At 38.3% G+C, this 25,674-nt stretch overlaps 1 protein-coding gene across 7 annotated transcripts in view; it reads right to left on the minus strand.

Moving 5' to 3' along the window:
• Positions 1-24,861, minus strand: part of SPTLC1 (serine palmitoyltransferase long chain base subunit 1) — a 58,385-nt gene extending 33,524 nt beyond the window's left edge. For 6 of the 7 annotated variants that reach the window (XR_012649033.1, XR_012649035.1, XR_012649034.1 and 3 more), the window contains exons 1-8: positions 24,757-24,861; positions 22,706-22,813; positions 13,855-13,949; positions 9,761-9,854; positions 9,215-9,287; positions 4,456-4,588; positions 2,596-2,725; positions 670-759 (exon numbers count right to left, since the gene is read on the minus strand). Coding sequence is in view for 3 of the 7 variants with exons in the window: in XM_075020908.1 (XP_074877009.1) it covers positions 670-759; positions 2,596-2,725; positions 4,456-4,588; positions 9,215-9,287; positions 9,761-9,854; positions 13,855-13,949; positions 22,706-22,813; positions 24,757-24,819 (786 nt within the window). In the remaining 4 variants the exon portion in view is untranslated. Of the gene's footprint in view, positions 1-669; positions 760-1,415; positions 2,131-2,595; positions 2,726-4,455; positions 4,589-9,214; positions 9,288-9,760; positions 9,855-13,854; positions 13,950-22,705; positions 22,814-24,756 lie in introns of those variants that run through there. The other variant, XM_075020909.1, reaches the window with a different exon arrangement.
• Between the last annotated feature and the right edge of the window lie 813 nt (positions 24,862-25,674).

Consider the following 25,674-nt stretch of genomic DNA (forward strand, 5'->3'; position numbering starts at 1 on the left):
GAGATAAGGTAAAGACAGATAAGTACGGTATCCTGAACACTGCAAAAATGTCAGCTCTAGAGTTGTATTCTGTCATTATGACATTTTAAAAGCCTTCAAAATTCTTCTACCTTGTAAAACTAGAGTAAATCTCAAAATGTTCATGTACCAAAAAAAAATTATTTTTTTTAAAATAGGTTATCAAGTACTTTTAAAATGATGCATTTTCACAGCATTTCTTCTGATATCTACTAGAATATAGCCTGCACAAAAAGCCAATTGATGCTGAATAGCAAGTGTTTTCCTTGGAGTCACTGTTTACGACAGCTGTGTGACAGTTTCTTTAAAGATTCTTTTTTTTTGTATTATATATAATTTAGTTTAACAATTTAGTATCATACACCATAGCTGAAAATACAGTATATTTTACACGTTGAAAACTAAGACCATAATCAGATATTCATTTGCAAGTCTCACTGTGTTTGGCTTCAGAATCCTAATCCTGATCAGAAGTTTCAAAACAAAGTAACATTTGGGATCACCATTTCATGAACATTTGAGAAAGCAAGAAGGTAAACAAAAAAACAGCATGCAGAGTTTTTCTATGTAGGCTTACCTATATGATACTATTATTTCATTAGCCACATGTTTTCATATGCAGAGTTTAAAAGGCAAACTCAAACCACTTACCAATTCTGGAAGAGGGCAAACATCTCCTGTGTTCATATACAATCCTTCCACTACAATAAACCTTCGAGTTACACGGGCCTTGCGAGGATTCTTCAGAGAAAGATATGGTTTCAGTTCATGTCAACTGTTACTAACAAGTGAAGTTTTGAAGATATTTTGATAGGGAAGGACAGTAATGGGAAGGGAAGGAAGATAATGTCTCTTTTTCAAGTAAGCTTTCACTTTAGTTTAAACTTAGTATTTATCATTTGTAATCAAAGTTGAAATGCCTCATTGGACTAGTTTTTCTTTGTTTTGTAATAATTTTAAAGCTTTTAACTCTTATGCAAGATTTACGTTTTGCAAGAAATCATAACCAATCCATTTGAACTTTATGAATAAACTACAAACAATACAACAGAACAAATACTACAAATCTTGGTCTCTATTATATATTAATCATTAGTCTGAGCATTTAGAAGGCTTTTCAACAAGTGGTTTGTGCACTAGGATTCTCAATGTAGCACAAACCTCTCGCAAGTAGTGTCTTCATAAAACACAACCCAAAAGTATTCATAACATTCAAGTTACAATTTCCTTGTCTGATCTCTGGACAATATAGATTGTAAGGATATCCTGCACTGGTTTCTGTTTAAACTTCAGTGGTATGATTTGAGTTTTGTTGTTTTAAAATTCCATTCACCTGTTATTTACTTTAAACCTTACTGATACCTTCTGATCAAAGATATTAAGTCATGCTTCTTACCATTTTCAGTTCTTGTAAAAAGATTCAGAGAACAGGTATTCAACTCTTCTGAGTGGTAGGCACCAAACACAGGCACAGTCCACTCCACAAGTTGGACCAACTCTAGTGGCAAGATCTACCCCTTCCTAGTCAGCGTGTCTTAGTTATACACACATGGTCTATATTAAGATCTTGGCCACCAACTTCATGTTCACATTCCACTAATTACATTAAGAAACTTTAACCATGTAGCTAAATCAAAGCACTCTGCTGGAACAAACCAAATATTTTACACAAATTGCACTAGTCTGTCAACCACATCTAAAAACTCATGTAAAGATTATCTATCAAAACGTATTCTCCATAAAGGTATGTTAACAAGTACGTTGTCTATAAATTTGCTATTAATCAGATCCTCGGCTGATTTAGACTGATGTTAAGCCGATTGGCTTATAATTATGCAGTTTATCTACTTTACGTTTTTTATGTGTTAGCACAAATTCAGCTTTCTTCCAATTGTCTGTAACTTTCCAGCATTCTGTGAACACGGCACATATTCACCTAATTCTTTTAAAAATCATTTAACCAGGTTATCTGTACTTGCTGATCTTGATTTTAGTAGCTGCTTTTGAACACCCTTTTGTATTACTGTCAGAATGAGAAGCAAGCCATCAAACTGACCAAATTTTTCAAGTGAGAGAACATCTTTAGAGTTGAGTGCAAGATAGGGGAAGAGTCTAAGAAAAAAAAAAATCATATAAATTAAAGGGTTAGGATTAGCCGCTTTTGTATTGATTTTACAGTATGGCATTCGAACTGATAATTAACTTGCACGATTTTTAAGTAAATGCAGTTATACAACTTTCTAAGAGACAAAAACAAGCACTCTGTGATAGTATTTAAAAAAAAAAAAACAAAACCAAACCTCACACTTCAGTTATCTGCCTATAAAGATATTCCCCTACTACCAGTGCCTCTGAGCTCAATTCCAGTGGTTACACAGACAAATGCAAGTAAATAAATATTCTTAAAAAAAAAATAAATCAATCTTAATTACATAAGAAACATTAACTGCTCAATAGAGATTTATGAAAACCAAATAACTGCCTATAAGCATTGCATCCATTCAATTACACAACCTAGTAAAAAATGTGGGGGAGGTGGCACAAAAGAGTACAAATATTTCTTCAAAGGAATGGTACCTTTTGATCTTCAGTCTCTTGTTCTTTCAACAGTTGTTCAAGGTCAGCCATATCATTATGCTTAAATAACTTGATATTACTACGAGATGCTTGTAATCCCTTCTGAATAGCAAAGCAGGCAGCTTCATCTCTGTAAACACAGCAAACCCTTCTAAGTTTGCACTGGGTTTAAAAATTATTCAAAGCAAGCTGGCTATTAGGACTGTCTTGCTTTTGAGCAGATATCTGTACTTAGGTGTAGTTAAAACCAGATTTATTAAAGCATTATATATTTTATTTACATTTTGAAAACTCATTTCCAAAGCTTCTCAACTTTCCTATGCATTATAGCCAATAAAAAAAAGCCAACAGGATTTTTCTTGAAGTGTACACTGGTGGTTTTGTTTGTATGTGACAACAGTTTATTTGAGCACAACATTCCACGGACCAGGTACAATACCATGGTAATCATCCCAGAAATCTCTCACTCCATTTGCTCTGGGTCTTAGAAAAAAGGCACAAAGATGTGCCTGTAACAGTTATAGTGGTCCTCCAAGTATTCAAAATCTGCTTTTTAATACCCTTTGGGAATTACTATCTCAGTGTTCAAAGAACTATCTGCCATTTTTAAGTGCTGGAAAAGCAAACCTCTGAGCACGATAGGGTATGCAATTTCAAAGCTGCCTAAGTCAAATAATTTTTTAAAAGTGGGAACTAAATCAAACATTCTGTACATGCTAAATGCAGTAATTTCAACCAAGCTACTTTGAAATATGGCAAGATCTTTTGTCAGTGAGAAGATGAAACAGTACAAGATAGCTAAATCCAGGATACACTCGCATCTTGAATAGCATGCATGATCCTGGTCCATTCGTCTCAAAAAAGCTGATCCAGAAAATGTTCAAAGATGACCAAAAACTAGGATCAAAGTTATGAAAGAACTTCTGTAAAATAAGTCAAATCAGCTGCAAGCCTTAGACTTAGAAAAGAGAGCACTGAAGAAAGATTTTGGCAGACAAATACAAAAGTATCAGTGTGTTGTGACTTAACCCCAGCAGGCAGCTAAGCCCCACATAGCCACTCACTCTCCCCATGGAGAAGATGCATCAGTTCACTCTCTAAAAATCAAATGCATCAACTGAAATAAGTAGGTGTTATATCCAAAACAGGTATTTGTTCATATTTTTTCATAAAATGTTCAAGCTAAACTGTGAAATTACATGTCATAAAAGCATTGTGGTTATTAAAGATTTACAAAAGTACTAAAAGAATAGGAATGTTTAAGAAAAACCCACCAGCTACCACTAAATCCAAACCCTTCTCTTTGGCTCAGTAAGTTTTTAATATTGTTACATTGTTTCTCCTGGTGTTTTACTCTTCCCTAGCCAAACTGTCACTGGTTACCCTCAGGGACCAGATACCAGGCTTGCAGAACCCTTAGTTTGACCCTGCATAGCTGTTCTTGTGTTATTTTAATATGCACTAATATTTATCCAACTAATCCATTACAAATACACATGCAGGGAACAACTGTCCTGCAAGAAAGGTGAAAACTCAGCAGTAAACAGGAGAAAACCAAATATGACTGTACAGTTTCTTCAGAAGAAAACTAGGTATTAGACTTCTGTTAGTTCTTGCATGCAAAGCTTGGTTGGTTGGTTTTTTTTTCAGCTGAGTGTCCAAGTCCGCTCTTTCATGATGAAAGCAGTAACTGATTTGATTTTGAGTATTTGGCAAAGAAAAGATATTTGAGCTTTGTACAACAAAATACTTGATCAAAATCAGCATTATTTTCTGAATGGTTAACTTAATATGATTAACAATAATGAAAAAGAAAAACTGAAAAGAAAACTCTTTAATCTGGCATTTGTCAATACTTACACAAACACAATGTCCCCTCTTTTTGAATATGCAGGAATAGCACTGGCAATTGTTGCAAATCCATATGAGTATATAATAGCTTCCTCTGTCCTCATGAATTTTGCTAGTCGTTCTTCTAATTCTAAGTGCACATCTATTTGAGAGAAAAAATGAAAAATCTTAGACCTACCAGAAAGACTATAATTGCTTTTAGCAATCATCTAATTGAAGCAAACAATGTTTATTTGTAGGAAGAGCGTTACAACAAGTAACTTCCCAAAAAACAGCTGCAACCAATCCAGCCTTACTTAAACTGACAAGTAACCCAATATTAATCAGAAGCTTTGATAGATCTGAAAATATTTATGTAATGTCGTTCTTATGCAAGGGTAATTAAAATCTACTTGCAATTAGACCACAAGTAAATGATGCAGCACTCATGGACTGTGACTAGGGAACACAGTTACTATAGTCAGACAACAAATAGCTATGTAATTTATAGCCATTAATGAGGTCCTGTTGGCAGACTGTCAGTTCGTCCAAGCTGATGCTTCCACTGCATATAGCATAGCTATCTTTATAACAGAAAACTGTTCTTGTCAGGCTGCAATCACATACCATCTCCTGAACGCACTTCAGCCAATTGAAAAGGTCACCATCTCAATGCCAGAGATTACTCACCCTTAAGATAAATTGACACAGTTACACACACAAGCATTTCCCAAACCAATTCGGTCAAAGTGACCCATGTTAGAAACAAAACACCACTAAATCAAAAGATTAAGAAGGGTAGTACCACATGGTGAGTAGATTGTTGTTGCAGAAAGATGACCGCAGCGTTAAGTATTCTGCCTAAGCAAAATAACCTGTATCAGACAAACTGCTGTTTTGATACTGTAACTCTCTTGCCACTACCTGCTTCTGCTAGCAAATGTTAGTCAGAGAATTATGCCTTTTATCAACTGGAAATAAACAAGATTAAAGGCCAAATAGAGGTCCTTAGTGTGCGACCTGAAAGATCCCCATTGGCCAAACATTACCTTGCAATTATTGAAAGTTCCTCGAAACTAAAATCAAATGAATTAACATCAGTTAAAAATACAGATTCTTCAATAGCGTATGAGGCACAGTTATGTCAATGTTGCTACTTCTAGCTAGGTACCGACAGCAAGGGTGTAGGAAGAAAGGGCTTTGTAAATATCTTAGCTTTGCCATAATTAACAAATATCTAGCATAACCTTTCCCCAAAAGGGCACATCCACCTGACTGATATATTTACACAACAAAGGCAAAAGGCATGTCTTCAAACAACAGCCTCCCAATCACAATCAAGAGCAATTTTATCCATAGACTGCAAACCATAAATCTTCAATAATCGCAATGTTTACCTGAGCATCAAAAAATGGAATGGAAAGGAATTCTTTTATTTGGTTTTCCACTGGTTTTAAATGGAAACAAAAAATGTAATCACTTGTTATTGGAAAATTTTCTTTTGCTACCTATCACTTTGATCCAGCTGTATTTGGTACACCAAACATTCGGAGAAACCTAGAACAGACTTAGACTTCCTTCTCCAAAGTCTTTGAAAGGAAGGATATTTATACTGATTGGAGTTATCTAATCTACGTTCTGATAGAGATTTTAAGTAGTCCTTTTTCAGAATCTTTGTATCTTTTTCTTTATTGTTACATGGACTTCAGGACCAATGAAACAATCTCTGGTCCAGCTTCAAAACAGGATGATGAACTCTGATTCAACTATTGAACAAAAGCCCAGGAAAGATCTTTCTCTGGCAGCAAGCAACAAAAAAAGAGACTGGCCACATGGCAGTTAAGACATGCAATACAAACAACATTCAGCCAAAAGTGTTCCTTCTTGAAGCCCTGCCAGCAGAGAATAACAAATTAGGGCAAACAAGGGCTGATCTATTACTTTGAGGGCCCAGCTATTGAGACCTAATGGGGAAAAATGTTTTGAGTGTAAAAGGCCACCTACATCCTTTAACAGAAAAAGTACAAAAGATGATGAGATAATCAGTTAAAAATGGAAACTTGCATGCTTCTTGCTGAGCTTTACTCAGCAACAACCATCTCTACACTGAGCAAGGGCTAGGTAAAAACAGTGGGTGAAAGACATACTGTCAGCAATAATGAGCTGACGAATATAATCAGACTTGTGTTAAGGTAAAAAAATTTTAGAAGCCTTGTAAATTTTGTCAAGGGCAAGAACGTTTAAGTTCAGAATGACATACAGCATACACAATTTGATACATCATTACATAAGGGAATGAATATTTTGTACAATTGTGAGATGGAAAAGCTTAAGATAGTATTAAGGCTTCACTACCATTCCACTATGATGAAAACAGAATACTATCTGATTCTCCTATTCTTCATTGCAATGATTTGCTTTAGTCTGCTTACATCACTTGGATTAGCCTAGCTTCAGTGAAAGCTGTGAACACTACCTAGAGCACATTTGCACAGAGGAAGATATGATTGGAACAGCTTTCTACATAATTATGAAACCTTAATAACGCTATTACTGTCAACAACTGCTATGAAGTGCCAGTTTAGTGCCCAGCATGTGCTCGCATGCAAGTCAAAAGCAGAACTGAGACCAAATCCCACATCATCTTTTAAATATTTTATCAGGTAGCTAGTCCTGATCTTCACAGTAGTACTGAAATTGTGGCTGTTAGGCAATCAACAATAGCCTTAAACCCACCACCACCAAAAAGTGATACACCCCTCAGCTGTCATTATGGAGAAAATAACTGTCAAGATTCAGTTATGGGTGAATATACTAGAATTTCAAGCTTATCATAGGATAAAGGCATGGATGCAGTTTTCAGGGATACAGCACAAAGCAAAAATGTCTTAATAGGGACTCACCAAATCTAGGAAATCCCTTCAAGCAGGCAGAGATATGAAGAATCAAGTCTCCATTCAAAATAAATTATAACATGATATCTACATTTAGAAATAAAGAGATCTCTAATATTGATAGGAAACATCAGCCCCTAAGAAGGGATAACTCTGAGTGACAAAAAATGACAAACATCAATTAAATCCTATATAGTTAAGTAAGAGGAAATCACATAGTTCTGGACACAAAATGACTCATCTACCAAAGTCATAGCACATGAAAAATTGTGTGCAAAGTTTGAGGCATACAATATTACTGATGTAAGGAATGTTTCTTATCAGAGATTCATAATTCTGCAATACTCAGATATTTAAAGTCAAGGGGAAATGGGAAGGCAGTCTGGGATCCAACAAGAACAGCAGCTGTTTGTCTCAAATTTTAAACCAATTCTCAGTTACTTTATTTGTAAAAGATGATATCTCAAACAGATGACTATAACATCATTTCTTCACTAGTGGTGTCATGCAGCAACACCACAGATTATATACCCTGCTTTGTGAAATGAAGCATTTACCCAAAAAATTCAGAAGCCAATGAACAGCAACCAAACTAAATGCAAAAGCTATACACTTTGGATCTTAGGATTAGACCTCCAAAGAGGATAAGAAATACCCCAAAGAATCTCTCACTTACCAGAGAAAATCAACTTTTAACCAGTCTGTTTTGAATGATTACTAGAAAGAAGGAAAGTGAAAGATTTCACAACACGTAAAATCAACCTGGACTCCAAAGGCAGGAGGCATTATTCCACAAGTTTCCTTCAGCTTTTCAGTGGTTTGGTTTTGGTTGTGGTTTTTTTGGTTTGGTTTTTTTTGGGGGGAGGGGGGAGGAGAAGCCTGTATGAATTCCAACAGATCACTGCTGACCAGTGATCAGTGAGGGAATCTAGCCTTCTAAATGCTCTCTACTAATCAATGGGCTACCATGTCCTTTGTCAGAAATTAATTATGGTTCTAGGCTAATGAACAATCTATAAGATTGATATCAAAGACTCAACTTCACTCTGATAAATAGACTTCTAACAAATCAAAATAGATACAGCACCTGGCTGATCACTTAAAGGACTAGCTTGATTAATTGAGAAAAGTTCTAGTCTTGACTTCAAGTCAAGGCTACAGGAAACCAACTCTATGAAGTCATTTGAGTACAAACACACTGTGAATTCCATCACCTCTGGGAAGAGACCGGAAAGTTCACAAGAAGATGAGTCAATGCTTTCAGCTTGCAACTGTGCAGCTATTCATGTATTACTCTTTGGTTTCCATGCACAATTTCAAAATACCAATGCCTGTAAAGCACTGTTTCCAGAGGCTGATATTTAACTTACTACTTCTTAAAAAGAATGAAAAAACCCTTAGTAACACCTGCTCATGTCATAAAATCTCTTTAACTACAACATTAAAGTTATCAGTAAAGGAAAACTTCATTCTGACTACAGCATTAGATAAACTTCACTAAGAATCTTTATCATAGAAATCAGACTGCCCTCTTGTGGTCTACTTAAAAATGTATTATTAATTTACACTTAAATTTGCCATGCATGATTAAATTCTAATATGTTTATTTTCTCTTTCCACTATAGTGACAAGAACTAAAACAGATTATATCTAACTTCGCAACTCTCCTCCAAGATGAGCATTAGAAAGAGTAAGAAAACACGTAAAATTAATAAGAAACAAGCTATGAACTACAAACACTACCAATCCTTAACAATTACACTAAAAAGTGGGTTAGAGGGTAACTGTTCTTCACAGTGATGGAAATAATTTGCTGCTTATATATAGGACTATTTTAGCTGACTTACCAAACCAGTCTGAACACCTTTAAAGGCAGATCAAAGAAAGTTACTCACCAAAAGTACCATAGAATCCTCTAGGTCCACAAGTGCCAACACCGTATTTCTTCAGAGATGCCTGGGCTGCACTCTTTAACAGAAAAGAATTACATGAAATATTTATTCCTACATTAGATCTCTAACTCTTCTATACACTTCACACTGACAAGTTTATACCTATGTACACAGGCCAGTTCATGCATCATGTAACATGACCTGCTATACAGAAAGTATAACAACATACTGAATTCCATGAATTAATTTCACATCAAAACTATTTTAGACAAGTTTTTAAGCATCATTCATTGTATTCTCATGACTAAGGACATTAAATACTAATCTAACTTGATAATCAGCTAGTACACAGTAAATACACTAGATTAAACTTCAGTAAAAAGACAAACTTAAATAGCACACAATTACAAGGTTTATAATCTTCCTTGCTGCTTTAGAAGTATACTTCCTTGACAAAGTTTGTGGTTTCTGAAGTTATTCTTAATTTCAAGACAACACCCAAAGTAAAAGAGGAACAATCACACAAATACAATAACTGGAAGAACTCACCTTAACCTTTTCATTATCCAAAAGTCCAAGAAAGTTAAACGATGCAAAGTTTATACACTCCTTGCCATTAACAGTGATTATATGGGTGGGAGGACTGAAAAAAAAAAAATTTACAGACCTATTGTTATGAATGAACAGTTGCCATTTTCATAAACAGTCAAACAGTACAGGAGTTTTGTTTCTCAATAGTAAAAAGCTTTTTCAAGATTCCTTCTTTCCACTTCTTTTGCAGCTGCCAATCAATATTTAAGTTCAGTGTAAAATCACAAATATACTACCATACTCAGCAAAAACTGTATTCCTCCAGTTTACCAAAGAAACTGTAAATACCTTCCTGAGATATTTAGTTTAATGATTCCTTGTTGAAAACTTAATTCACACAAAGGTGACTCCTGAAAAGATTAATCAAGCTTCTCCTTTAAAAGCAAAGTGCTGTCTATTTGAAATCAGGAATACTATAAATAAAAAGGAAATTTCACTGCTACTTAGTTCTGTGATAAAAATGAATTTAAAACCATGTTTTTGTCATAAAGCAAACCCACAATACCAATCTTGTACTGAATAGGGCTCCCAAAACATAGGTACTAGCTGTAAACAGACAAAAAAGTATTGTATTATCTGTCATCTCAAGTTTCCAATTCTGTTTAGTCCATAACAGTTTGAATAACTCATGTAGTCAGGAAACACAGGAAGTGTGAAAACACCCAATATTAACAAAGGAACAAGAGCACACTATACATGAAGCAAAGGGCAGAGAAATTTTCTGCCCTAAAAAATTATGATTTAGATAAAGTTATTAAAAAACTGAAGATAAAAATAGCTATTAACGCTTTAAACACAAGCATTGCATCTGTGTGCTGTATTCTAAAAGCAATCCTGTTTTGGCAGTTATACACTTCAATACTACAAAATCAAAAGTTTCAATTAATCACTCAGGGTGTTGAGAAGTCTCAAAGCTAAGCCAAATACAAAACCTTATGTCTGCCCATTTCTGAATGCATTGTCAAATATTAGAGTTGAGATCCTATACTATTCCTCAAACACAATAGTTTCAACAAGGTTTTCCCACGTGGAAACTAGCACTGAGCAATTTTCACAATCAAAATTAAACAGGGCTGCTCAAATGTCAAATGCCTGTGGACAGCTGCTAAAAATCTGGTTGCTGACAATATTTCAATGGGTACAATAGGTGTGCAAAGCAAATAAACTTTAAGTCCAAGCTATTCACTACAAGTTAAGGAAAACACTGAACTGCCTGAACCTCACTTAAAAAAACTGCTTGATTTTGGTTTACATCTGTCAATAAAAATTAAGCACATGTTGCTTCAACCAAGCAATTGCAAAGCTTACAAAACAGCTTTGGAAAGCTTTCTACTAACACAGTGCATATGTCATGCATCTTCATCACTGTCATTTCATGACATTACACTGACACAAGCTGAACCACACCCCACAAAGGAGCAGTCCTGCATTACTGCAGTGCATCTTCTGCATAGTACTAGCATTATACAAATGTGCTGCAAAGTGTCGTGGGGAAATCACTGCCATACCTGGATCTGTTCCCCTGTCTTGCTCATCAATGAGCTGTACCAAATGTTGGAAGTCCTATTAACTGAAACAACTACTTAGGTTCACAGATATTCACAAGAGCAGACCTATATGTTTTGGCACTAACACATGGTTCAGTATATTCCCAGCATACTATCAAACCTGGTAAATTTACAACAATTTGCCCCCACGGCTCCACTTCTCAAACCTAGAAAATACAATTATGTTCACCAACAACTTGCCCCTAACAAAATTACAGCCCTCATGAAAACATGGCCACACTTTGCTATCAGGATTTTACACAGACTTCTAAAGGAACACTCATGGTTAGGCAGAAAAACCTCATGGAAAAATTTATTCCAGTGAATAATTATATCCAAAACACAGATGCTAACAGTACCATAAAACCTTCTTTGCAATGTCAAAAACAAGTCTTTGCAAAAGGAAAACAGTGAAACATTTATTTCTTTATAGTTTCATGTATCTCCCTTCCCCTAGTATAACACAGTTTGTTAGGTATTATGGTTAGGGACAACAGTTATGAGATACTGAGTGATCCAGCTGAAACTGTAAATAAAAATAGAATGTCAAGCCATATTCAAAGAACTTGCAAGTCCTTCAGAATTGTGTCTTTTAGGGACTGAAAGCACTCCATCTCTACTTGGACCTCTCACTTATCTCTTAAGTGCTGCATTTATTGAAAAATCAGTCACAGAAGATGATAGAGTTAAAAGCCAGATCATTAGTGCCTTTTTATTTTAAAGCAAAATGAGAATCAGCATGAGAATTTTGTAGACATTGTTTTAGGAAATAGGTTTACAGTTTCTGAATGAGATACTGTACAACTAAGCTATCTTGCATAGATTAGTTCACAGAAAGGTTACCACAAGAACTAACTAATTTCTGGACTGTGACTGAGCCATCATGGGCAACTTCTTCACTGCTGATTCAAGATTGGTCACTTCCTTTGTATGGACAAGTGTCTGCATTATTGGCTTTGCTTATCCTTTGGCAATGTTACTGGGATTATGCAAATGTTCAGCAGAAAGGAGCATGCTAACGTAAGGCACAAACTGCCTTGCATATTGAGGGAGGAGGAAGTCTGCCTCCCCCACACAGTGAGTGAAAATTTTTACTGAAATATTTAATACTTCCTAAGTGGTTATGAGCCTATATAAACCCTATCTACACATTACTGCAAATATGCAATATTCAACCACCACATACCAAGATAATTAAAATTTATGTAAATCACGATTTATGGTAGACATTAACACATGAAAATCACTGAAAGAAGACTACTTCATTAGTACCAATAGGGTCCCCCTAAAATACTAATTAAAAAGTGGATAGAAATGCTCTTGAACTGGAATTAGGGTGCAGACACTTTCATTTCTGTATTAATTCTGCAACGTGGTTTTTTATACCCCAAGTTACAATCTCACAGCTGTTGAGCAGCTTACAGGAAGGTAGTTAGTTGGCAAGACAAATGCCAAGTTTCCCCCATAGCCACTGTGAAGTTTAATAGCCACAACACATTAACATTCTGTCACAATACATTTCCTAGCTGTAAGCACTGGAAAGCTCTAAATAATTTAAACATTTTTTGAATCAATTTAAAAGATATATTTGTTCAGATTTTTTTGAAACATCCAACACTTCCTTTAACTCCACAGTACTGCTTGTTTCAAAATTCTGAACAGTAACAGAAGAATTTTAATCAACATCATAGTTGATTAAAATAGGCACCCCTTTTCTAAGGCAGACTTTTCCATGGTGGCAGAACCATCAAAATGGAGCTCCTTATGAAAGCAAATAATTGTGCTCTGTCACTAAATTATTTTAAAGTATTAGTGTCACTAGAAGGATATTAAGAATGCTTATATTGTAAAAGTTACTGAAATGAACAAATCTGAAGCTTCTGAAAGAAATTTCAAAGCAATTTCTGAAATACTGTGACTCTTGCCTAAGTCAGCACTCATTTTAAAAGCCTTGTAACACATAAGAAAGTAATGCTGAGCCATAATTTCCTCACAAAACAACTTTGCCATCAAGCATCTCTACTTCTAATTGTCCAAAGAGGAACAACTTTTCAAGAAATGCCAAGTGGCTAGCCATAAAATCAGTTTATTTTGAAGTGATTTGTGATGACAGTTTCCCCCCAACCCCTACACAGAAGTTGGTAATCACCTTTGGAGGTCTAAGTCTACGTATACAAAAAAAATAAAACAAATTACTACCAAACAGTACAGAGCTACAATGAAGGCAAAGATGAACTGTCTCTCCCTCCACCCCCAATATTAAAAAAAAAATATTAATAATAACGTTTAATGTAAGAAAGATTCTCTTAATAAGATAGTGTTGATACTGTTGCAAAAACAAGACCATCTCTTCAGTGGCAAATTCAGTCATGCTACCTAAAAATGCAATTCATTTACAAAAGGTTTTAAGGATATGGAAATGCTTAGTAAGAAATACACTTAAAAACATGGACATCAAGTATTTGAGTTGAAATAAAAAACATAATTTATTTTCATTACATTTACCCCGAAACAATGTTGTAGTTGAGAGCTGGGTGATCTTTTGGTACAGGAGGTACAAGAGGCTCTGGCTGCCATTCTTCAATCAACTCTTCTTTTTCCTAGGCAGGAGAAAAGAAACACTGCTCAAAAAGGATTTCCATTAAAAAAGATTATGTGCTAATAAACAGTTTGTAATAGTTGTATGAGAAATTATGTATACTAACATGAGTCACTTTTCTGAGACACTCAGAATTGGTATTACCTCAGTATGTTCAATTGAGGGACTCTAAATTTTTTAAAGAGGAAGAGATGTAAAGAAACATAACCAGTTGTGCCTGTGCATTAAAGATCTCATGATATGGTAATCAAGAGAAGAGATACTAACTTGGTGTGCGTACCAAATTTTAGTCAATACTGTTTCATTCAATCAATTAAATCTGCAAGTCCTCCTCTACAGTTTATGTAATTGAATACAAATTACATAATAATTGAATATAAATTGCTCCACTTTATATTCTCGAGTCTTCAACAGCGCTGTTTAAACAACTGGGGCATTAAAATACTTCTGGAAGTAACACATATGTGAGCAGGACACAATGGAGAAAACCTGCCAAATGCTCAAGAAATGGTAACAACTACTAAACCATGTATCTCCCACCTAACCATGGAGGAATACTGAATGCATATTCATTTTCAAAATGCTTTAAACTATTTGGGAGAACCTCAGTTAGATCATTTTCCAAAGGACATGCAGTGGACCAGCATAACAGGTGCATTAGACTAGATCCACATCAATTAGCAACCATTCAGGCAAATCACCAAAATCATCCTTCATATCACAAAAGCAGAACTTTCCCAGAGGATTATTTAGTAGTACAGCAAGATACACCTAATAACATATTTAACACACTAACTTTGAATAGTATGATTACAATGTGTTTTTATTTCTCTATTATTTCAAAAAGCAGCAGAATATTTAAGGCTACTTATTTCAATACCAAAGTATAAACTCTGCAATCGATTTTTGAAAACACCACAGCAATATCTTTTTCCAATTTTATTTTTTCCAAATACACTTTTCAAAGCCTTCAAAGTACAAAAGCAAATGAAAATATGAAACAATCAAAAGGAAAAACTACATGCAACATATGCCTCCTGCATTTTCATCATTTTTCTTTTACTAAGCTAATGAATAACTTTGTTTCTAGGTATTTCCAGAGTACCAATTAATATCCCAGGAGTTCCACAAAGGTCTATCTCAAAACACAAATGGAAATTTCAATAGCCGTGTAATTCAGAAAAGATCCTTTTTATGTGAGCATAGTCACTTCTGTTTCTAATATATTGCAGATGTACTTTAAATACCTTTTTATTTAACTTTCTCATGTTAGATTTCTTACTGAAATTTAACCCACGGGGCATATATTTTAAAGGAAATAAAATGCCATTAATATGTGCAACAGAATTGAATATATTCAATATTTTGAAGTGGCTACACTTATGTTAGAAAATGTGCTTAGTTTCTTTAGCCACCATAGGACAGACCCCAGCTGGAGCCTTGCACGCAGTTGTGTATGCATTGAAATGCTGTTTCACATATTAAGAAAAGCATTAAAGTAGGGGGCTTATTAATTTACCCTGTACTAGAGCCACTCATGGCATGTCAAATAGCAGATTTGAATGCTTCAATTAAAAAAATCCAAACAGATAACTGAGCACCAGAGAATAGAACAATAATATTACTACTGACTACTACTCATTACTACATTCTATTATCAAATCTCATGTTTGACATGACTCAGCAAATACCTCAAGAACCCTATGGGAGAAGATTACCAGATGATACACCCCATAAAGGTTAACATCCAACACAGTACCAAAATGGTGGAAAAATAGTAGCCAAATTCAGGTTAATCTCAGAGTGGAACCACAACCATAACCCTGTATGCTGAGCTCCATTGATCCAAGACAGAGTGTGGCAATTCCATCCTCATCTCAGAACTGGTACCAGTGCGCATCTCTATACCATACCGCTATTTGAAAAAAAAGTATCAAAGACATAAATTAACACTAAGTGTGCTGACCCACGGCACTGCAAGCCAGCAGTGGCTACAGTACAGTCCTCTCCCAGTCACAAATACATTCCTGTTGCTTGTGTTGACATAGGCAACCAGACAATAACCTTGTCCAGAAAAATGATCCAGATGAGAACTAACTCAGCAAAAGCAGGATGGATGTATAGCTAAACTAGATCCTACAACAAACTAGTTCTAACCTAGACTGGCTGATGCTACTGGGAAACCATATCTGGAGTTACAGTTGCCCAGTAGTATCTTACACCTTTTCACAAGAGTTCAAAATAAATTTCTGAAAATCAGAAAGCAGGATGCATGCTCATGCAGCTTTCACTCTGCTCCTACAACAGTTGGTGTTGAAAGGCCCCAAATCCCTGATGTACAGTGTAGCTTGCATCAACAGTCTTGTTTCCATTTTAGAGCATGGGGTCAGGGTTTTTTGGGGTTTGGTCATTGTTTTTTGTTTTAATCAGAAAGCAGAATAAATCAGGTGAGAAGTGGTGCAGCCTGTCAGTTATGGAAGGATAAATAAGAAAAGCATTAGATGACATCAAATGCCTAAAGGGGAAAGACTTAGGAAGCATGGTGTTTCTTCTGTTTAAGACCTGAACACAAATAACATATGAACAGCTTTTATACAGCATAGTTCAAAGGCAGAGCAGGCAACATATCATACCTCTTCTTCAAAGAGGGCAGAATTAAAGCTGTGCAATTCTGATATTTTTGAACTAAAGGTACAAAATATCACCAAGCAGCTTAGCAACTGATACACAGATTCAATTAAAATCTTTTTGTTGTGGAGTCTAGCAGAAAGGAAAAAGTATTTATAGAAGGACACTGTAACTACAATAAATTAGCATAGTACAATTGCAGTTGAGATCTGTGAACATAAAGATGAGTAATTCCTAATTACTACTTCTGTCTCCCATTCATACTAAGTTGTAAGAAGTTTCCATTCTTCCCTTTGAAATGTTTGCAGCACAGAAACTAACAGCATAGGTGACAAGCCACAGATGAGATGTGGCAATATCCCGATTTTTTTATTAGCACAAAATAAAATTTACATGAGAAGACTAATCCTCATTTCAAACAACACCATTTCACTAATTCTAGCTCACATTCATTCTCCTCATTCTCCTCACAAGGTGTTTTGCTTTTTGATGGGCACAGGAACGTAAACAACAAACAATTGCATCTTCATGTCTTATTTCTGTTTCCACATGTACTTAGCACAGGCAGTAGTCTACTGAAAGCTTCTGTCATAGAAGTTCCTTTATTATGGTGGGGGATTGGAGATATTGGTGATTAAAATGAGTACCAATCTCAACCTAAAATGGCCATCTGCGATGGAGATGGGACAGTCCGTATCCCTTCCTCCTACCATTCACCGAATATCTCAGTACACTGTCCTGTCCTGCTAACTTTTCAGGGTAAACATGACCATCTCCCTCTGACCAAAAATACAGAGTAGAAGGAGGCTTTCATACAGCTACCCCACATTCAGAACAGCACTTATCTTCTACCTCCTAAATAGGAACCAAATTTCAGACCAGTATCAAGAATAAAAATGTAAGTTTTGAAACATATAGAGAAAACAGATTTTAATTCACAATGTAACATCCTCAATATACAGTTGATTTGCATATTTCTTCTCAGTTCACTGTACTGAAAATATCCACTTGAAAAGAATGAACTCAAAACTTTCAATTTCCACTCTCTCAGGCTGTCACATAAGTGAACTCATCTCTCAGCTCTTCATCTTTCCCTTTTATAATTCCTTTTAATTTATATAGACATAAATGTTAAAAAAATATAAATATCAATATAGAATTTATGTATTTTATTTTTATGACTAATATACAATACACATGAAAATATAAGATATAAAATGTTTATAGGTATATTTATAAATTATAATATACACACCTACTTATACATTTGTGCATATATAAAAATATTTTTAAAATATTTATCTAAATACACACACACACATACATAAATAAATAAAATGGGTTTGGGTGGTTGTATTTAGTTGGTTGTGGTTTTTACTTTCTAAACGCTAGATGCCTTGGGTAAGAGAAATACTTGTGTGTAAACATATCCAACCCAAATTTTTTTAAGAAGCTGCCTTGCTGACCCTTATTTTTAAGAAAAGGTAGCAATTATGTTCATGAAGACGGTTCCTAGCTAGCACTAGTGTTTTGAAACAGTGTCATACATACATCTGTGTCGATATCCAAAAGATGAATAATATTTTTTTATTTGCTGGTCCTCAAATAACAGGTCTTTAATTTCACGGTATTTGTAGAATCATATATCAGCATGGCATAAATTGGCACAAACAACGGGCATACCAGTTAGAAATTTCTCTCTTTCAAACCATGTTAATATTTAGGAGAATCTTTAACTACATAGGCAGTCTTGGCTCAAAATGACTGAAAACCTTTACAAGAACAGACTTCATCTGCTCTTCCCTGGAGAACAACATCTGATCAATCTCTGAATGCTATTCCTGCAAGAAAGCGTTCTTGCGGTCTACAGTATTTCTCAGCCGTGCATTAAACGTTTGTCTCTCTGACAGGAACTTTCCAGCCTCCTGACTAATATTACTCTAATAAAACTGTTCCCATGCTACTACAGCACTGAAAATTCTAAAACCAAAAAAAACCAACTATTCCTCCCATCCACAAATGGTAAGACATGTCTCCTACTAGGACTTCAGAGATTTTGAGAGAAAAGCTCAGTATCATTTATTGCAGAGTGAAAGACACATACATCTGGAGGGCAAGGCTGGAGAGTGAGCTTGTAGCTAAATGATGCCATTCAATCTTCCACAGCCCACTTCAGTCCTTAGTGGCACTTTGCTGCTTTTCTATAGATTTTATTTGGGGTGAAAAGCCCCTAAGAATCTATATGTCTAGCACCCTATCTGGCCACAGACTTATTTGTACTTCCCAAAATCCCAAGCTGTCAGGAACTTACAGTCAAAGAGCAGTACTCCACCTTTTTAGTTAATGATTTGGGAGATCTCATTATTTTGGAACAGAACCAACAGGAATACCTACAAACACTGTTATTAAAGGATGACAGACAGACAGTTGAAAGATGATTCCTGCACTGGATTTTGTAGTACTCTTGCTACGCATTTGACTAAACCCCGAAGCCACCTTCAGGGTGGATTTCTCCACTGTTTTAGAAGTGTGACTCATAAGTGCACTACGTTGCATAATATATCATCTACCTCTGGTTCCCCAGGACAGACTGGTCCTGACAGATCACATTCTGATGGCTGTGCAATAGTGGTATTTTCAGTAATATTTATTACGCAGAGCCAGCTCTCCTCTGGCAGCCTCCTCAACAATAATTCACAAAGAAACTCCAAGTATCATTACATGAGTGGCTGACAAAGGTAGCCTAAGCTCCACCACCTGAGCAAGCCTATCTCCAGTGCCTGTACCTGAGCAACCCAGTATTTCCTTCTGGTGAGGTAAAGGCTGGAAATCACAGCATGAATCAAACTAGAACAAATCAGAAGGCAAATCAGCAGTCTCCTCGCTGAACAGCAGGCACGTTACTACACACAGCTCAACACACACACAGAAGCCTGGCCGTGTGGGATCCCACATTGTATGAAACAGACTGTACCGCGTCTGGCTGGGATGGTATTAACTTTCTTCATAGCAGCTGGTATAGCGCTCTGTTTGAGATCTACGACCAAAACAATGTTGATAACACACCAATGTTGTAGCTTGTGCTGGACAGTGTTCGCACAGTGTTCAGGCCTTCTCTATCTCACTCTGCCCCCACAGAGAATAGATTGGGGGATGCACAAGAGGTTGTGAAGGGACACAACCAGGCAGGTGACCCGAAGTAACCAAACAGATATTCCATACCATATAAAGTCACACTCAGCAATAAAAGGGAAAAGAAGGGGTTCAGGAAAGTTAGCCATCTTTTGCTCTGGAACTGGCTGGCTGTACTGAGCGATTGCCTTTGCATCGCTTGTCTTGTTTCTCTCTTCTTCCACTTCTCCTTTGCTTATTAAACAATTTTACCTTCACCTACAAGTATTCTTGCTTTTACTCTTCGTTTCCTCTTTCCCTGTCCCACTGGGGGTGGGGGAGAAGGTGAGCGAGGAGCTGTGTGGTGCTTAGCTGCCTACTGGGGTTAACCCACAACACAGACCAGCGTCAACTATCTGTGGATTTTTAGTGAAGATTAAGGTGGGTTTTCTTTCCCCCACAGCTATTCCCCTACACAAAATAAATGAGCTCTTTTCATAGCAACTACCTACATTGTAGAAAAGGAGATGGAATCACTCCACACCTCTGATGTATCAATCTGCTTAAGTCCTTCAACTGTAGAAGACTTATTCACACTTCCATTTCACCATTGTATTTATGCTTACTTTCAATAAGCTATCTGTAGACAAGACATTCCCTTCCAAATACAGTTCTTCCCATAGAAAACACTGCTTCCATCTTCAGGGGTCAATGGTAAAACCAATTAGACTAACTTAAATCTCCTTCATCGTCAGCCAACCTGAACATACCATCAGACCAAAGAGCACTCCCCCATACTATTCTTTTTGCCATCAAGATCCAGCTAACAAAGAGCTAGAGTGGTGGATGTCTTCAATATCTCAAGACAAGGCCTTTGCTCTAAGACAGCTCTTAGCACTCTCACTTTTTTTCTTCTGTGCCTTGCAACTGTGAATCAATGTATCGAGTATCTATACAATGCAATTCTTGATCACTTTGGACTTTTTGCTAGTACTCACATTGGATCCACCCCTGAAGCTCAGTAAAGTTTGTATAAATCTCATCGTAAGTATCACAGCAATAATGTATTTGCATGCTTCTGTTCTTCAAAAAGCTTGCTACTGCTGTCCCACCAGTGAACTTTACTATTGTCATCCTGCAAAAGCAGGACTGTTATTAAGCATTAGCCATTTCCAAATGTTTTTCCCCCTTTTGACCTCCTTCTAAATGCCTGCTTCCACTGAGCTGCAGCAGACCAGCTACACTGCCATCTCCCAGTTGCTCATTGCCTCCAGTTAAGAAGATACAGTAGAATTTTCTTCCCTGCATACAACTGTTCCAGATTTGTCTGAGCACTTTCTTAAACACCTCAGCTTCAGCAAAATGGTCTGTCAGTGAACGAAGGAGGTAACCTGCAACTGGATGATAACATTCAAAATGCACATAGAAATATCTGAGTGTAATCCTTAGTCTGTAAGGAAGAGATAGTTTTCAGCTTTTTCAGGTCACCAGTTATGCAACAGTAGCAAAGAGCCTTTTTCCACCATCTACTGCAGAGGGAATGAATCTTTCAAAAGAAAAAAGTTATCCTCCAAAATACCAGAGATCAAAAACATCTGATGCATAAAAACTCTACTAAATAAACTATCATAGTTTCTGAATGGACAATCAGGGGCTACTTTAAAGCTGCAGCATGTCTTCATAGATGATCTGAACATTCAACGCTTCACCACACTGGACTTCCATTTGCATTCACTCCTCCTCAGTATTCTTATCAAAAGTGGCAAACTTAAAAAATCCCAGGATCAATTCAAACCCTTCCAAGCACAAAACTGAACTGGCATTTCTTGATTCCCGCTCAGCTCACTTCTTGCCTCCAATGTTAAATGCCTCCGATAAATACCTGCTAAAGTGTACCCTAGAATGCTCTAAGCTCATTTAGTAAGTACTCCCCAAAAGAGGACACTGCCTGCAGATTTCCTTGCATTTACAGCTTTCCGCCTATAGTCCCTGCATCCTGTTCACCGATGCACTACGCCGCGCTCACTGAGCCTATACACTTAACAGGTATCCTTAGCGAGAATAAGATCAGAAAGCATGCAAGTGGTTGGTATATACGGGAATGACAAGGTGACACACCCATAAATGTTTCACAAACCTTTCTCAGTACCATGAGCAAATTCCAGTGTTTTATCCCATTCATAAAGTGTACAACTCCTCTGAAGCTCTAGCAAACTAAGCCTGTTTGCTATACGGGACTTCAGATCATTCAGAACAACCTCTCACATATACAAGCTGGTTGTCTCATTAAAATACATTGCTACAGTTCATCTTTAACTGAGAAAAATTCCCGCGTCCTTGTTCACCTCACTATTTTCACATTCAGAGAGTGCATCCAATCATCCCTTGAATATATCCAATGGCATCCACTGACATTACGCAGCAAGCCCAATTACAGACCACGTCTCAGACAAACTAGTCCAGGGACACCTCCAAAACAAACTCTACTCATTCCTGATAGCCTCCAGCCAGAAGTCAGGGAGAAATTCCAGTCTTCACAATTACAGCTTTTTTTTTTTTTTTTTTAATTTGAGAGAACTACATTGCAAGAGAAGAAAACTGCTGCTAAACTACAAAGTTTTCTGGAACCCACTTAACACAGACACCACATGTATGGACTGATCATTTTCCTACTTGCTACATTCTTACAGTTCATTTTGTTTGGTGTATTCTTTTAGTATAGCTTCCATTTCTAAAAATGAAGCCATCCATTGAGTAGAGCTAATGCCAGCTTTTCATAGCTTAGCAGTCACAGTCACATCAGTTCTTTTATATTTCTCAGACTCTCAAACACAGAGCTACTTTAAAAGCACCAACTGAAGTGTTTAAGCAATGAGCAGTTTCTTAGCCCAAAGTAAGCTTACCCTTTGAAATACTAAGAAAAAACCAGCATGATTTGTGATACAGCAGCAGTTCAACAGCCAAATATATCAATAGCTATAAACTGTTTCTCTAAAGAAAAATATTTTTCCACCATACCTTAGGTGTTAGATCAGATCGCTCTTGAAGCTTGTATGTCTTGGAGAAAAGAAGTCTGATTATCCACAGAATTAGAATTCCTTCCAAAATGAGATGGTAAGCCGGAGCCTGAAAACAAAAGCACAAAAATAAGTCTACACAGAATTCTATTTGAATCAGTGCGACACTACACAACAGTTCTGTCTCTACTAGTACGCTCAGAAAAAAAACAAAGCGGATCATCAGCTGATGTGTATTTCTAAATCAGTAAAAATTATATCAAAGTGAATTGCTTTGCAACTACTACTTGTAGCTGTTAACTTGCATTTGAATGGATTTATTCTGTTGTTAATAAACAAGACACACTCTAAACGGATAAGTGTTTTCCGTTCCACACATGCACATAAATTGAATATTGCGAGTAAAGGCAGGTAAGCTGTATGGGTTGCACCAGTATCTGTGAAGGCAGAAAGCTTTTGCAACAAGCAGAAGCCTCCTGAGAGCTTGAAGGTCTGTGTCATCTATACACACCCACTTCAACCCTACATTCTTACAGCTTACGGTCCACCAGCAGTGACAGCTACTATTATTTATAAAGAAACCTAATCCTGTTCTCATAGCCCATTTTTGTTAGTTTCACAGGCACTTTGAGCAGGTATAACCCAACACAGTCACCAGAAGCAGTTTTGCCCCTGTGTCATTGACTTTCTTGAGTGGACACAATATTTAGGAATATATACAGCAAAGAGTGTTGAACCAAGTTAAAGTTAGCCTCTTTGGGTGCTTGGAGGGAGGAAAGTCAGTTTCCTCTGGCAGCACAGCTCATTTAAAATACATGTGGAGTTATGGCATCAGCATCTGACACCTAGTTTTAATGATGGGTTTAGTTATTCCATTTCAGAAAGCCTCCTGTCTACACCGTGGATGCCTACTATTTTTAAAAGACCCAATGTGCACACACACTAGTGCACTCGCTCTTCAACTGGGCGGAAGAGCTCCCTCCCACACATGAACGTTTTCTATCGGGATGTGGCCTGCCAACAAAGGAAGTGGAACACACCACACATCCAGAAACTGAACGAATTTGAACACAAGTTTTTAAAACCAGTAAGGAGTCCTACCGCATATCAAACCACAAATAATGAATTTATCAGTTACAGAGTACTTTTCAGTTCACCAGACCTATTAAGAATACATATGTACACGGTGACATCTAAAGAACACATAGTGTAGTAGCAAAAGAAGTCCACACAAGCTACTTCCCTGTGCTTTTCAGTGCCCACAATTGCTCCGAATTCAGCATACAAGACTGTGCCACCAGCCCGAGTAGCTAAGCGCTTCTACATCTGTACGGCAAACCCTAGCATAAATCCTTAAAAAGTCACCAACCTTTGCCAAAGGAAGGGAGGGAAACAGGCTGTCGATACAAGAACACCGCCTATCGTCAGGACATCCTTTTTAATATCACGAAACAAAGCCTGGATACAAGCATGCCACGCTGATCCCCGCCCGGAGAGAACGCAAGCATAAACATCCAAAAGTTGTGCCTTCTTTCGTAAACGACGTTTCTAAGTTACAAACCCCGACCTTACACTCCAAGAACACTGTGACGCTTATCAAGGGCTAATGCTGCGGCACACACCTTAAACGTAGCCTTATCGACGGAAACGGGGAAAATCATATGCGCGTGCACCTAGTTTTCGCCCGCCTACACCCGCGCACCGCTCTGCGAGCGCAGTCTCGCACGGGCGGCACCCGCCCGCGGCCGGATCCCGATCCGCGGCGGGCAGGGCCCGGCCGGGCCCAGCACCGCCCCGCCAGCCGCCACCCAGCGAGGCTGGCCGGTTACCCGCCCCGGCGGCGGGCCCGGCCCTGCCTTCCCGCTCCCCGCACCCGAAGGCAGCGGCCCAGGGACGGGGCAACTTCGCGCCCGTCACCCAAGCTCCGACAGCCACGGGGGGCCGGGGGCGCCGTCCGCCTCAGGAGCGAGCGGTGGGAGCCCTTCGCCACACCCACCCGCTCAACCCCGGCGGCGGGACAGCGCCCCGGGCCCGCGCGGCCCCAGACCGCACCTCGTAGAAGGCCTGCACCATCTCCACCAACACCCACTGCTGCCCCATGCCCGCCGCCGCCATGGCCGCGCCTGCCCGCTTCCGCCTTCTGCAGCCTGCCTGGGCGTGGCCGCCGCCGTACGCCGCCGTCGGGGGCGGAGGGGCGGGGCCCGCGGCCGCGAGAGAGCGCCCCCTCCGGCCCGGCGGGAGCAGGGCGGGCGGCCCGCTAACGGCCGGGCCGGGCCGGGGCGGGCTCTGCGGCCGCCGGGGGTGCGGGGTGCGGGCTTGGCACCGCCGCGGAGGGCGCGGGAGGAGGCGCGGGCGTGGGGCGGCTTTTCTTGGCTTCTGTAACGGTGCTTTATAACGAATCGCCTTTTCTGGCCGTGCTCCTGCGTGGGTAACTTCGCGGTTACTGCTGCCCCCCGCCGCCGTCGTCATCACAAACGGCCGTTTCTCTGGCGGCCGTGGTGGGGGAGCGAGGCCGGGCCGGGGAGGTGCTCTCTTCGGAGCTAAATAAACGAAATTAACTGTAAGTTGAACTTGCGTACGAAGACAAACCCGGGTGCGCTGGCCGGTGTGTAGTTCCCCACTCCGTGTCAAGCCCGGCCCTGTTTGTTGGACGCGCTGGCGTAGCCTTGGCGTTGCTTTCTCCACACCCGTAGGCTTCTTGGGCCCCACACCGTCCCGGGCTGGAACCGACCGAGGGGCAGAGCCTGTGCTTTGGTACCTCATTGCACGTTATGCTTGGCTGCCTCTATACCTGTTGCTGGTGACATCGTTGCTGTAAGAAACAGTTTTTCGGGTACTCGAACGGTATCTGATCGGACTTCAAAAGCAAGACCAGAGTATAGTGGAAATAATGAGGAAATTCAAATAAGAAGAGAAATTACAGCTTTAAGAGATTAGCCAAAGTGCGCAGCCATGAAAGCTGAACGTTGT

This window comes from Buteo buteo, chromosome Z (assembly GCF_964188355.1).
Source record: "Buteo buteo chromosome Z, bButBut1.hap1.1, whole genome shotgun sequence".
Classification (NCBI taxonomy): domain Eukaryota; kingdom Metazoa; phylum Chordata; class Aves; order Accipitriformes; family Accipitridae; genus Buteo; species Buteo buteo.